The sequence below is a fragment of the Borostomias antarcticus genome (genome assembly GCF_949987555.1).
Source record: "Borostomias antarcticus genome assembly, chromosome: 9".
In the NCBI taxonomy this organism is placed as follows: Eukaryota; Metazoa; Chordata; class Actinopteri; order Stomiiformes; family Stomiidae; genus Borostomias; species Borostomias antarcticus.
Window position 1 is genome coordinate 20,196,967 of NC_140242.1, and position 15,000 is coordinate 20,211,966.

General features: G+C 47.6%; 2 protein-coding genes across 2 annotated transcripts in view; one reads left to right on the forward strand and one right to left on the reverse strand.

Annotated features, from left to right (window-relative positions):
- kdm6a (lysine (K)-specific demethylase 6A) overlaps positions 1 to 6,681 on the forward strand; it is a 54,058-nt gene extending 47,377 nt beyond the window's left edge. Inside the window, exons 26-30 of the mRNA XM_084443243.1 lie at positions 333 to 520; positions 2,288 to 2,429; positions 2,607 to 2,733; positions 3,539 to 3,709; positions 5,738 to 6,681. Of these exons, the coding sequence (XP_084299369.1) occupies positions 333 to 520; positions 2,288 to 2,429; positions 2,607 to 2,733; positions 3,539 to 3,709; positions 5,738 to 5,764 (655 nt within the window). The 3' untranslated portion in view covers positions 5,765 to 6,681. The remainder of the gene's footprint in view (positions 1 to 332; positions 521 to 2,287; positions 2,430 to 2,606; positions 2,734 to 3,538; positions 3,710 to 5,737) is intronic.
- Positions 6,682 to 7,547: 866 nt separating this feature from the next.
- Positions 7,548 to 15,000, reverse strand: part of dipk2b (divergent protein kinase domain 2B) — a gene marked incomplete at both ends in the record, with an annotated part of 28,301 nt that continues 20,848 nt past the window's right edge. Inside the window, 6 exons of the mRNA XM_084442889.1 lie at positions 7,548 to 7,735; positions 8,218 to 8,409; positions 9,783 to 10,068; positions 10,183 to 10,356; positions 10,647 to 10,911; positions 11,463 to 11,598. Of these exons, the coding sequence (XP_084299015.1) occupies positions 7,548 to 7,735; positions 8,218 to 8,409; positions 9,783 to 10,068; positions 10,183 to 10,356; positions 10,647 to 10,911; positions 11,463 to 11,598 (1,241 nt within the window). The remainder of the gene's footprint in view (positions 7,736 to 8,217; positions 8,410 to 9,782; positions 10,069 to 10,182; positions 10,357 to 10,646; positions 10,912 to 11,462; positions 11,599 to 15,000) is intronic.

Here is a 15,000-nt window from a genome sequence, read left to right on the forward strand (position 1 = left end):
CTGTCTGCTGCTCCACCACAGACCGCCAACACTAGTCTATACGCTAGCTCCCTTTAACCCTGTCTGCTGCTCCACCATAGACCGCCAACCCTGGTCTATATGCTAGCTCCCTTTAACCCTGTCTGCTGCTCCACCACAGACCGCCAACCCTGGTCTATACGCTAGCTACCTGAGTGTGACACCGATGGTCTATTGTGTGTGTGTGTGTGTGTGTGTGTGTGTGTGTGTGTGTGTGTGTGTGGGTGTGTGGGTGTGTGGGTGTGTGGGTGGGTGTGTGTGTGTGTGTGTGTGTGTGTGTGTGTGTGTGTGTGTGTGTGTTTGTGTGTGTGTAGGAACAACATCAACTTCCTGATGGGCTCTTGGTGGCCCAACCTGGAGGACCTATACGAGGCCGACGTGCCGGTGTACCGCTTCATCCAGCGGCCCGGCGACCTGGTGTGGCTCAACACCGGCACCGTGCACTGGGTCCAGGCCATCGGCTGGTGCAACAACATCGCCTGGAATGTGGGACCCCTCACTGGTACACGCCACACGCCCGACAGAGATACATACACACACACACACACGCACTTGCACTCTCTCTCCTTCTCTCTCTCTTGCTCTCTCTCTCTCAGGCTTAGTTCACACGGCAGGTCTTAATGCTCAATTCCGATTTTTTTTACCCATATCCGATTTTTTTGTTTAGCTGTTCACATGACTTTTTAAATGTAACCTATATTTGATCTATATTTGACTGCCGTGTGAACAGCCCACGGCCCTGACCAGACCCGCATGCGCAGAAGAACAATAACAGACGGCAGGACTTCATGCGCAGCGCACTGTTTACGGAAGTAAATGGAGTTCTATTGATCCATGATAACATTACAACCACAACTGAAGTTAGCCTCTATGGGTTGATTTTCAAGTAGGCTATTTGTGCAGTGGAAGCCGGCGACGGCATGAGCAAATGGTAACGAGAAGAAGGATGAGGATCGTCTTGTGACGTGCAGTATGCCGTCAAGCACGCCACAGTGGAACGCTTCACGAATTCACGAAAGTCACCGCTTTAGAGACGTAAAAGTAGCATTAAACGCGACATGACCGTTCAGACGGTGGGCGCGTTGCAAAACATCAGCCATGTATCCGATATAATACCAACTCTGAAAGAGACCCAGGTTGAATAAAAAAAAAAAAAAACAGATTTCATGAGACTTGCGCTGTTCAGACGGTCATGAAAAAATCTGACCTGAGTCGCATGTAGGCAAAAAGATCGGATTTGGGTCACATTTCACTGCCGTGTGAACTAAGCCTTACTCTCTCTCTCTGTTTGTCTGTCTCTATCTCTCTCTCTCTCTCTGTTTGTATGTCTCTCTCTCTCTTACTTTCTCTCTCTCTCTCTCTCTGTCTGTATCTCTTTCTCTCTCTCTCTTACTCTCTCTCTCTGTCTGTCTGTCTCTCTGTCTCTCTGTCTGTCTCTCTGTCTGTCTGTCTGTCTGTCTGTCTGTCTGTCTCTGTCTCTCTATTTCTCTGTGTCTCCCGTCATGGAGGCGTGTGATGTGGTGTGAACACAGCAGGGTTGAGGTCATTGAAGAGGTCATTGTCCTGGTCTGGGGCTCGTCCATATGGACATGCTGTAACCTCGCCTGGCTAGTTGAGCTGCTGTGAACTGCATGAAGAAAACCAGAAAACCATGGCACCGTGTCCCTGCTGTCTCCCACCCCTGACGCATGTCGTCAGCATGTACAGTCAGATTTATCTATGGAGCCGGCATGTAGGCTCGTCATAGTTCAGTTTTGCTCTAAAATGTAAGCATTTATTCGAAAGTAAGTGAATTAAAATATCAGTGATTAAAATTGTTAATGTAAAAAGAGCCTCGAGCGATTGTAACTTTCTGTCGGACAAAAAAAATCACACCCAGGCTGTGAAGTAAGAGGTGTGGATTTATGGGCCGTCTCTACTGCCCTCTGCTGGTCAGTCGGCGTAAATCTAATGCTGTGAAGGGACACACGGACACACGTCACGTATAGAAGCGCTACAGCGCTGGAGGTGGGCTCTGGTACAGGTGTGACGAATGCACGCACCAACTCGGGTCCAATTAATTTTCCCACGCACTAACGCACAGTGACCAAATCAATACCCCGCTCCCTCTCGATTTCATCAGTGGGGGACAGTGAGCCTCAGAACTGTGTGACAGGATACGGACAGAGCGAGGATGCTTACTGCTCCATTGTAAATTGTTATACATTGTGATAGTCATATAGAACGGTCCTGTTAATCTTCTCCTCCTCCTCCTCCTCCTCCTCTCCAGCGCACCAGTACAAGCTGGCGGTGGAGCGCTACGAGTGGAACAAGCTGCAGAGTGTCAAGTCCATCGTTCCCATGATGCACCTCTCCTGGAACATGGCCAGGAACATCAAAGTGTCCGACCACAAGCTCTTCCAGATGATGAAGTGAGCACCACGTGCACATGCGCGCGCACGCACGCATATGCACGCACGCACACACATACACACACATACACACGTGCCTAGCTAACCCCGTATCTCTCTTGTGTGTGTGCGTCCGTGTTTGTGTATGTGTGTGTTTGTGTCGCACACATCGGTATTGTGTGTGTGTGTGTGTGTTAGGTACTGTCTGTTGCGGACCCTGAGGCAGTGTCAGATGCTACGGGAGCTTCTGCTGGCGGGTGGGAAGGAGCTGGTGTGGCACGGCAGGACCGGGGAGGAACCAGCACACTACTGCAGCGTCTGTGAGGTACACACACACACACACTGAGATACACACACACACACACACACACACACTGAGATACGCACACACACACACACACACACTGAGACACGCACACACCGAGATACATACATAAACAGACACAGATGGTAAATGGGCTGCACTTATATAGCAATTTTATCCAAAGTGCTTTACAATGAAGGCCTCTCATTCACCCATTCACACACACACACGCGTACACACATCAATGGCGGCAGCAGCCATGCAAGGTGCTAGCCTGCTCACTGGGAGCAATTTGGGGTTCAGTGTCTTTGCCCATGGACACTTCGACATGTTGTCAGAAGGAGCCGGGATTCGAACTGCCGACCCTACGATCATTCGTCCCGCTCTACCTCCTGAGCTACAGCCACCCCCATGCACACACGGACACAGATGGACGCACACACAGCCAACAAAAACTCTATCACCAACTCTATCACCTATGACCCTACCTGTCTGAAAGCACAGCAGTGGTAAAGGTGGACATGGCTGACTACCTTCTTATTAAAAAAAAACAACACTTGTCTCTCTCCTTCACTTCTCTCTCTCTCTCCTCCCTCCCTCCGCTCTCTCTCCTCTCTCCCCTCCCTCCCTCTCTGTCTCTCCCTCTCTCTCCCCCTCCCTCTTTCCCCTCTCTCCTCCTCTCCTACCTCCCTCTCTCTCTCCCTCCCTCTCTCTCACTCCCTCTCTCTCCCTCTCTCCTCCCTCCCCCTCCCCCTCTCTCTCGCTCCCTCTCTCTCCCTTCCTCTCTCCTCCCTCCTTCTCCCCTCCATCCCTCCCTCTCTCACAGGTGGAGGTGTTTAACCTGCTCTTTGTGACCACTGAGAGTAACAGCAGTAAGACATACGTGGTGCACTGCCAGGACTGCGCCCGTAGGGGGAGCTCTGACCTGGACAACTTTGTGGTGCTGGAGCAGTACAAGATAGAGGACCTCATGCAGGTCTATGACCAGTTCACACTTGTAAGTACACACTCTCCCCTGGCAAGTCTACACTTAGGGACAGTAGATCTTGTTCACACTAGGAGGTCTACACTGGTTTCATGACCAGCTCACACTAGTACACACTATCCTAACACCAGCTCAGACTAGTACACACGACCCTAGCACCAGTTCACACTACCCTAGACTCCCGAGTCAGTCTCTAAACACTGTGCTCAACTAGAGACTGAAGACATGCATCCTGATTTCTCGCTTAAAAGTGGGTGGAAACAATTTGAGAGCTTAAAAAAAGCGCATTGCAGAACCAGTCAAAGGTCTTTATCCTTTTCCTAATGGGGCGGTGACATGCAGAACTTGTGTGCTTGTAAACACAGTCCTACTGGAAACACGGCGTCACCGTGTTATAGGTATTGTCGCGCTTGCGGCGAACCACATTCATCTGTTAAAAACTTTAACTCTTTTATTAGGACAGGATTGGTCCATCTGGCCTGACGTGTCATGTATGATTGAGGCTGCTGTAAGACGGCTGCATATTCTTGTTTGTCAGATGCTGCATGATTGGGAATTCTCCAATAAAGTGTGTTTACATGACAATGAGAAACCCGATTATTGAGAATTGTCGGACAAGACGTGTGTGCTTCTGCAACAAAGTGTCACCGTGTTTTTTCCAACACGTTGAATAGCCTCCGCCAGGCTATTAGTAACAGCGCGCTAACGATTAGCTCAGTAGCGTTAGCTCATCCTAGCTAGTAAACGTCTACATCATCATCATCTAGATCAGGGGTTCCCAACCTTCCTTCCCCAGAGCCCCCCTAACTTACACTCAATGGAATTTGCGCCACCCCCCCCCAAAAAAAATAGCTGTGATGTCCAGTCTGTGTGTGTTTGTATGTAAATTCCATCAGGTGTAAGTTAGGGGACAATGAAGCGCTTCGCAAGTGTAGCAGTAATATTAATGTTGACACGATTCATAGTCTCAGATTAATTTGTTGAGTTTATATGGTGTTATAGTGCCGTAAATACAAGGCTTTTTGGTCCTTCATCAGATATGATCATGTATTTTGTTAAAATTGCTGTTGCTGACATGTCAATAACATGATTCTTTGTCTAGCTAATATTAAGGCCTCAAATTGTCTGAGGCCTGGCGCCGCCCTTGCAATTGTTGGCGCCCCTCTAAGGGGGGCCCGGACCCCAGGTTGGGAAACCCTGATCTAGACCTCCCTGATCTAGACCTCACCAGTTTTTCACGAATTACAACGAGCGAGTGACTTGACAAACAGTAACATTAGCTACAACTCTTAAACTTAACTGCTGGCCATTGGCTCAGATGGCTAAAGCTAACACAGCTGTCATCGGATGATCTGCAAATCAGTTCGTATGGCTACTAGCATTAGAGGGATCAAATTAAAAAAACTCAAACCGGCATGAATAGTTGTAGCAAGGGACTCCCTAAACTAGCCAGCTGAGCTAGTTAACGTTAGCTAACTATTTAGCACTAAACTAGTTATGCCAAAAGACGGCTACGCTAGGCTGCACCAGCACTAGGCAGCTTTACAGACAGTAACGTTAGCTGGCTAGTTTGCAGAGGTGAATTTATGTCAGTGTTTCCTGAGGTAAATAGTTGTAAAATCAAAACAAGTGCACATGACGCAAGGAATCTGTTAGGCTACATCAGCAAGCCAATAGCCTACGTCTTTCTTGTCTTGGGTTAAAAGTTTTAAACAAAGTCACTGTAAATCCTTAATTGTGCCAATCTTGTGGATTGAGCACACAGTCAATAAAACAGAATCAAAGCTAATGTTGCTCGTCGGGACATCCATTTTCAGTGTTTTATTCCCTCCACTCCATCTTTCACCCTACTGGAGGATAGCGAGTGATTCTGATTGGTAGCGTTGGCAGTAGGCGCCCATTCTAGCCTAGATTCTCAATACTAGTTCACACTAGTACACACACTACCCTACACTAGGTGACCTTCAGATATTCAATGTCCTGCGTTCATGCTAATGATGCCTTTGACATGATCTCATTCCTCCCTCTCTCTCTTCTCAGGCGGCTCCCCTCCCTTCCTCCTCCTGACGGTAACATATGTTGTTCTGAGAACATTTAGATCCCTTAACGGATTTACGGAACCCCCGCCTCTCCGGAACCCTTTTTTTCTGATATTCAGGAAGTGAGCCAGCAGTCCTCCACTGCGCTCTGTAGCTATCCCACAAGGCAGCTGTGTGAAAGCTGTGTGTCTATGCAACCTGCCCAGAGTGGAGCACGTCTCCCTCTAGTGGACTGGAGGGGGATGGCGGCTCCCTCCAACCACCATGACCAGACTGTTCCTTTGCTGGCTCAGATGTACTTCTCTAGAAAAACACATAAAAATGGAAGAAAAAAATTATGACTGAAACGTGGTTTTGTATATATTATTATGTTAGAACTGGCAACAACGTCACACAAAGACTACTGACTTGATGAATTTTTCCTTTTTCTTTGTCTTCTGTTTGTGGGCTTGACACACATTCTCACTGAGTTTGATTCTTCCCCTGACAGTCTTTTGAATGGTAGATAGATAAAAGATCTCCTTGGGAAAGTAAAGAAGAAAACATTTTGTAATGTGAAGAGTTGAGTGCTATCATTTTGTAGATTTCTTTTTCTTCTTTTTTTTTTTTTTACGGCGTTTATGTTTGACTTTGTCTTTATTATGTTGGAACCATGTTTTGGTTTCTTAGGTAAAAAAAGTGGAAATGAGAAGAAAAAACAGCCAAGTCACCAAGAGAAATGAGTTGCACATAGACTAAGGAATAAACTTTTGTGATTTTTCTTTGTTTTTGTTTCTAATCTTGATGTAAATTTACACTATTTATAAATGCATATTTATTGCTTGAAAATATTTGTTGATGGAATGCTGTAATTTTTTTCCAGAGTACCTGCCATTGAAGGAGTCGTGTAATTTTGCACACGCGCCCTCTTACGTTTTCTATATGAATAAAACTGCTTAGCGAGCATTGTACAGAGACTCTCCTTGAAATGGTTTTATTGTTTGAAGGATGTTTTATGCGTCAATAAACAAAAGTTGTCTTTATTTACATTTGAATCACTAGTGTGCCATCTTTGAGTAGTCATCTCATCCGTGGGCTGTGAAGCATTGGCGGTACTGCTGTGACCTGTGTGCAGTTCAGCTAGGGTTCAGTAGGCAGGCCTTGTCTGTGCTAGCATAGCCCAGAGGGCTAGATACTAGGGATGCACCGATGCATCGGCCGAACATCGGCATCGGCCGATGTTGGCCTTGTTGACTGCCATCGGCCCATCGGCAACTAAAATGACATTCACCGATGGCAGTGGACAATGTTATGTCGCAACAATTACGGTTTTTTTTGTTGCAAAACGTAGCCTACCCAGCTGCAGATTCTGAGATCAGTGACGTAATGCCGCAAACGCACGTGTGGTTTGCTTTCATGGTATGATAAATCATACCTTCATGCCGTTTCCATTCAAGCTACACTGTGGATACGTTGTTTTGCTTTGCACTAAAATGTATAGCCTAATCTGAAAATATAGAAAGCCAGAAATAGTTCACACCTAGATAAAGGTAGCCTACCTATTATGCAACTGTGAAAAATTGGCGTTTTGGAACCAAACACTTCATTTCTTTGTTTCCCTGGCACAAAAGGGTGAATAAAAATAAAATAAACATCGGCCATCGGCCGGATTGTTATTTTAAACATCGGCATCGGCCCAGAATTTTACTAGATACTGTATACTGTACATGGTGGGACCTTAGTCCATTCATACACTCTTGACCTCCGTCCTAAACAGTGAGGCGCTGGTGGACGGTCCACCACCAGGTCGGCGAGGTGGCCGGGGTCAGGGGTCAGTACCCCTGGCTGTATCTGCACTCGGGGAAGCGGTAGGCCAGGCGGGGGCCGCACGGCCGCAGGGGCGCCAGACGCTCCATCAGCACCTGCGCAGCTCCCAGGATCCTCCAGTCTGGCAGGGAGGCGTCGGCGCACGCGGCCAGCAGCAGGGGCACGTCGCTGGGCAGAGTCCCCTCCATCTCCCCTGCTGGTCAGAATTATGACAACACACACACACACACATCAGCTAGGCGTCTTTCCTGGCGCCCTCCGACCCTCCCGGCAGTGTGGATGGCGTATGGGTGGTTCCAGGCCGTGTGGTCTCACCCCATATCAATGTCAGTGTCCATTTTATTTACAGTATATAGCACCATTCCAACAAATCAATGTAGCACATGGTGCTTTACATAAAAAGATAACGTAAAAAGAAACAATGTAAAAATTAAAAAGATTTTATAAAAAAGTTATCAGAGATAATGAAACAGAAAGAAGGAGCTGAAACCCAGGGGAGCAGATGGTGCAGTAGTACTATGTATGTATCAGAGAGGAGGTGAGGGAAACAGAGATGTCTGCACCGTGCCTCCCGTCAAACTTATTTGATTTTTTTTGCCTCCCATTCTCTTTTCTCACGGAGACGGAGAACCCTAGTAGTCGCCCCGCGGACCCCGGCCCGCTCCGGCCACCTACCGCGCTGGGTCCCCGTGCCCCAAGACGGGAGCAGCAGCCTGGGGAGGAGGTGCCGGCAGAGCAGGGTGAGGCTCTGGGAGGGCCGCACCGAGCTACAGGGAGGGGGCCGCAGGCAGGGGTCCGACCCTTGACCCAGGCAGGAGAAGATGTCCTCTTCTGGAGCTGCTGACGGGGAGGGGTCTGGGGGGAAGCCTGGGGGGGGGGGGGTACAGGGAGTCTGTATAACTATGAAAAAAAATGGTATCGCTTGTCAACAAGGTGAAATGTCAACAAATTAGGTGAAATTCTTGGTCTCTTTCCCCTTAGAACCGGAGCCCATTATGGGGGTTAGGCCTTAGAACACAGGCGTCAGCGTGTAGGGCTTTAATGACACGTCCCAGCGAGACCCCCGACCACAACAACACACCCACGGTCTCATTACTACAGTAACTTCCCACAGAGACACTGGATCTTCAGTAGCAGACTACTGCCTGCCTGTCTGTTTGTCTGTATCTGTGATGCAGCTTCTAAAGGTTGGGGGGGAAAAACAACCAGCATTCTTCTATGTTCAGGCTTTGAATTTGCTGTTCTCTCTCTGCTATTTATCTCAGTTTTTTTTTACGGATCAGTAGACATTTTGTTTTCTTAATGTCTCATTGTTGATCTGTTCATGTTGTCTGTGAGCAGTATCCCATGTGTGACCCCAGTTCCATGGCACACTGTGACAGGAACAGGAAGTGGTTCTGAACAGGAAGTGGTTCTGAACCGTATCTCAGCTAGATTTACCACTTCGAAAATAGACCCCACATCGTCTTCTAGAAAAGAGGAAGTTTCAAAATCAACGGTTGATAAAAGAGGAACAGGACAAACCTCCCGGTGGGATTATAATTAGGTACCAGCCACTGCAGCTGTTTTCAGAGTGATAGACGAGGGAGTTGAGGATCTACGTTATAACGGCCGATTGTGTCGTACATTACTCCTAATACTCCTGTTTCTGGAGCGATCTTTTTTTTTTTGTCTCATGATTTAAGAGATGAGATGGAATTAATTATTTCACCATCTGTGCATTAGGGCTGGGTATCGATTCAAATTTCAAGAATCGATTCGATTCTGATTCACAAGGTTCAGAATCGATTATCACCATTCAATTCGATTCGATTCAATATCGATTCGGTTAGTGTTACTAAAACCTTTTTTTTTTTCTTTTTTTTTTTAGCTGTGACCTTAATTACATGACTGCCAAGTTATGCAACACATCAATACTACGGCTGGGTATCGATACTGATTTCCAAAAATCATTGATTAATGAACTATTCATTCCTTCATTTATTTATTCATTCATTCATTCATTCATTAAATAAAAGATTGATTTTGGGATTCATGAATCGATTCTGAATCATTTGATAATCTATTTTTTTTAACCCAGTCCTACTGTGCATGCATGGTGTGAATGCACTGTATATGTAGACCGACTGTGTGTGTGTGATTTCTATGAATAATAATACAGACGGCAAGACGGACAAGTGAAGACGCACGGTTCTCAATCTGTTCTTCTCTTACTCTCAATCAGCTGTCTCTGCCCTCACCTTGCTCCAGGTCGATGACGCCCACCGCGCTGGCGTCCGTGATGAACACGCTGCCGTCGTCCAGCAGGGCGAACATGCCCTCCTCCAGGCGGGTGTAGTAGAGGCGGAAGCCCAGGCGCGAGCCCAGGGCCTGGGTCAGCTGGAGAAGCTGGTAGGCCGCGTCCGCCCTCTGCTCCACCGGGGCTCCGTACAGGCCCGACAGAGGCCTGGAGCTCGCCCACACCACCAGCCTGCCGCAAGAGCCGTGGTAGCGGGGGAAAGGCCAGCCCTCTGTCCCCGGGAACATCTGGAGGGGGAGAGGAGAGGAGAGGAAAGGAGGAGGGAAGGAGAGGAGATGTATTAGATACGCTGTATTGTAGAGTTTGGTCACCGTGCGTTCAAGGCCGCGGCCGACTACTACCTGCAGTATGAGAGGGTGCTGGTTGACGGCCAGGGTGTAGAGGAGGCGGAGTTTATCTTTCTCAGAGAAGTGTTTCATCTGGACGCTCCCCACGTCTGTGACCTCAGCGTAGCGCCTCACCACGCGACGCAGCAGCCTCTGGGAGGCACAGCGGACCAGAGGAGGGGACAGGCCCTGGGGGAGGAGGGGGGGAGAGGAGGAGGAGGGGGGGAGGAGGAGTTCTACCTTGGAGTCGATAACCTAATGGATGTATTAATAGAACCTGCACCCGTGGTTGAACATACCTGCACCATTTTCTGTTTTACCTGGATATACTGTACCTGTGCTATGTGTGATTTAAACATGTCTGTTCCATGTGTGGTTTAAATATACCTGTACAATGCATAGTTTAAACATACCTTTACCATGTCATACATGCACCAAGTGTGGTCTAAATATACCTGTACCGTGTAGTTTCTACATACCTGTACCATGTGAGGCAGCAGCAGGTGGGCGTGTCTCCAGGCGTGGAAGCGGGGCGTGGCTCTGAGGACAGCCTCGATGCTGCAGGGCGCCCGGCGGCCCGCCCAGCGGCAGATGGACAGATCGGAGGACGAGTGCTGATTGGGGGAGGCGAGGAAGGACAGCACCACCGGGCGCCACCTCAGCAAATCATCCGTCAGATTCCCCAGGAAACTCTGTGGACCGGCCGAGGGAAGGGGGGAGTTTGGGGACATCCACCAATCAAACCTGGGGACATGAATTTCGGACAATGTTGTGACTTCATCTATTTGAGTTGTCTCTAGAACCTCTCTCTATTGTCCCTCTTGCAGTGACGTGTTCTAAAGCAGCACATGCTTTTATGTGTCTTATTTTTGTCGGCCTCCTCTGTGACATCCGTTTGAAACAATGGACACAAAAAATAACCTTGTCCCCAGACAGAGTATTATTGTGAAGCATTCGTTGCTCAGGTTTAGCCTATCGGACGTAGGTTTATCCATGAAGAACAAGCTCACTCTTACGACGACAATAATCCTCAACTAACCATATTGTAATTCTACACAGTAGAAGACACTCTGTGTTAGGTGTTAGGCAACATACTGTTTTTGTTTTGACAGGAAATGTGCCCGAGCAACCACAGGTGGTGGCAAAGTGGTCGGCTAAGATAACAGATACAGCTTTTCTCTTTAAAACTTACATAATCTCACTGGTATGCAATGACTTGAGAGTAGAATAAAATTGATGATGCATCTTTGTTTTGAGAGAAAGAGACAGAGAGAGAGAGTGAGGTCTAGACTTACCTGATCTCATCCTTGAAGAGTTTCTTGCAGATGGAAGTGCCCGCACAGGCGTTGCACTTATCCAGTCCCAGGAAGGCTCGTCTCAGGCTGAGGGCTTCCTGTTGGGCTGCGGTGGACGGACTCGCTGCCCTCAAGACTCCCAGAGGGCAACACAACAGACCGACGCACAACAACACACACACACAGCTTCTCCTGCCCTCAACCCTCCTGCTCTCTGGACACGGCGGGTTCATGTCGCCGTAGCCCAAATCGGGACACACATAAAGACACACACCGAAGCTCATGTGCACTCGCATACACACACACACACTAACACACACACACACACACACCTTAAGCGTGTAACATTCTTACCACTGCACGTAGTCAAACGCATACAGACACACACTCGGGGACTCGGCGGCGGTCTCCTCTCTCCACGCCATCTCTCCGCCCTTCGTCGGCCCGCCCAGAGTGAGAACACCTCACCAGGAAACAAATGGAGGATGCAGATAAGTTGGGTCGTCATGGCTACGCTTCCCTCGCCCCCGAGGCCTCCATCATGGCCCCTGGACTGGGTACACGCGGCCCCGCCCATAACCTCCCTGACCCAGCCAATAGCAGCGGTCGGCAGTCTCAAAGACAGGATGTCCTGTAAACAGCTCAAAGGGGAGGTGTTAGAGGGTGTTAGACAAACACGCCTCGGCCAAACACACTGGCTGGCACAGACAGAGCTGGCTAGAACTTATCACACTTATTAGTAATTGTTGTGCTTATCAGGGGTCATGTGCAGTTTGTTATAGTATGTCTATACCGTAGGCATCATGAGACATTAATTCAAGGTCTGCAGTCATTCCTTTATATTACAGTCATTTAGCCGACGCTTTTATCCAAAGCGACTTACAATCATTGCATTTAACGTAGGTAATACTAATATTCGCCAGGACTCACAAGTGCATCTCCTTTCTCAACAAGTGACTAAGAGCATAATCTAATGCTGAAGCCAACGTGTAAGAGTAGCAAAATATAAATACAATAGGTGGGAGGATCGTGGTAGTACTTCTTGAAGAGATGAGTTTTGAGCCTGCGGCGAAAGATGGCCAGCGACTCTGCTGTCCTGACGTCAGTGGGCAGTTCATTCCTCCACTGCGGGGCCAGGACAGAGAGGAGCCGTGACCGCGTCGTTTGACCACAGCGGCCTCAGAGTGATGGGGCATGCAATCGCCGGTCGGGAGAGGGTGTAGGGCTTCACCATGGCCTGGTGTTCCTTGTTGTTCTGTATGTGTAGCCTATTATTCTATGGGATCATCATCAACCAAGACCTTCGCAGAGCACACTGGAGGAACCATGACGAAAACGCCCCCAGCATCACTTTGTCCGTAGACTGTGGATGCCAAGTTAGGAATGGGTGTTCCGCTGGCTGGAGCCTGCAGTCTTAGGGTCATGACCAGTGCTTGCCAATAGATGTCGCCCTTGCAACGAATTATAGATGTGAGCGTAACGCGCGCACACGCACACAACACACAATGTGGGGACTGGCACCGCATCAAAGCGGTTCTTAAACGCTGAAGGTGTATTCCAAGCGTGTTAGTCACATGGGTGACTCAACTTGTGTTCGTTCCATTTTAGTTTGTTTTTACTCTTATATCCCGGTGACTCACGGACACATCAACACAGAACACACATGCGAGTATTTTAGGGGAGGAAATGGATGTACCGAAGGGCAACATTATATTTCTTGGATGGTGTGGGTCAGCTCTTTCTCCGGCCAAGAGGAAATCACTGTCATTTGTGGAAGTGGTGGGCTCGGGAGGAATGTGACTGGCTGGGGAGGGATGGATGGTTGGGTGTTTGGTCTCCTCGTGTGTGAAATGCCACTGAAGGCTAAGGACGGCTGGTAGCCAATCATCTAACAGCCTTTTCCTTGTTGAGTTTGCGTTGCTACGTTCTCACTATTTCTGCATGGCAGGACATTATTTTCAATTATCAAAACTCTAAATTATATTGTAGGCTATTTTTTAATTGGTAGATTTCTTTTTATTTTTACAAATGTTATTTGCGTATTAATTCGTTCAAAATGGATGTGCGCATATAAGGTCTTTGTCCCATAAATGAATGCTGGTGGTTTTATTTCAATACCAATTCAGTATGTTTACAACTTAACATTGTAGTTAATCCATCCAGTTGGAGATTCGACCGAAATAAGCCGGCGGTGGGAGTAAAGTAGGAGTAAAGTAACACAAACATCTGCATAATAACATCCTCTCCCTCTGACCGTCTCAGCAGCCGGAGCTCGTGTCTCCCTGGGCGCACCGCTCTATATAGGCACAGAAATAGCACCCCCACGCGCCCCCGTGAGTCACCGGGTGCTCATCGCCGCCGTTGCGGTTGTGGTCGCGTGTCCCTCCCTGGTCGCGAGGAAGCGGCGGAGTTTATTGAAGAAAAGTGAGTAAACTCTCTCCCTTAAAATGAAACGGTTGCACATGGCAGGGGGAGGTTTGGATGTAGCATATTACACATAAACAAACACGGCGAGACGGTTAGGGTGCGTGATATCCATGCAAATTGAGCGGTGATCAGTAGGCAGAAAATATCCCCATAAAAATATAGCAGTTGGAGCACATGCACTGGGCTAATAAGGGTACACTGACAGCTCCAAAAGGTTGAGAGGTATCCACTTTTAAGTGCGCAAAGACTTTTAGGTCGGCAAACAACGGCTTTATAGGGAACAACTAAAGGAGTAGCCTAGTAAAGGGAAAATGCATGTTTAGCCCTGTTTTAAGGTTACTTATTATCATATACAATGGTTCAGATCAAAACGTTGACAAAACTAGCATTTTTGAGAAAGTCTGATAATTGCTCTACCACTGTTTTGGTCATACAATGGATGGGTGGGCACCTTGAAAAATCATTCAGAAAACATGTTAAACTCTCAATTTCAAAGACAAGAAACTCACCGAGGTGTTAGTTGTCGTTGTGACATATAATTCACCATAAAGTAAGATTCTAGTTAATCTGGAAAGGCTTTTTATTTATTTATTTAGCATATTTAGTCGCAGCACATATGTGTGTATATGTGTGTAAACTTCCGCAAACTAGCCTAGCAACATAAACTATAACAATAGCTATCGTAAGTAGTTCCGCTTCCTGAATCCCCTCTGCGGATCGATCTACACATCTACAACTGTCGCTTCAATACAAATCAATGGATTTCATAAAATCAAATCAATAAAACCCTACAGGATTCATACTTTGCGGCGAATTTGATGTCAGAACACCAAAGGACACCAATTACCCTCTCGGTGAGCTGAAAGATTTTTCAAGGTGCCCACCCACATCCATTGTATGACCAAAACGGTGGTAGAGCAATTATCAACTTTCTCAAAAGTGCTAGTTTTGTCAACGTTTTGATCTGAACCATTGTATATGATCATAAGTAACCTTAAAACAGGGCTAAACATGCATTTTCCCTTTACTACTCCTTTAATGAACCACAGCCTCTCCGTAACCCTTAACTCCTCTAGCTGAACCACAGGCTGTCAGTTGACCCCATGTTCTG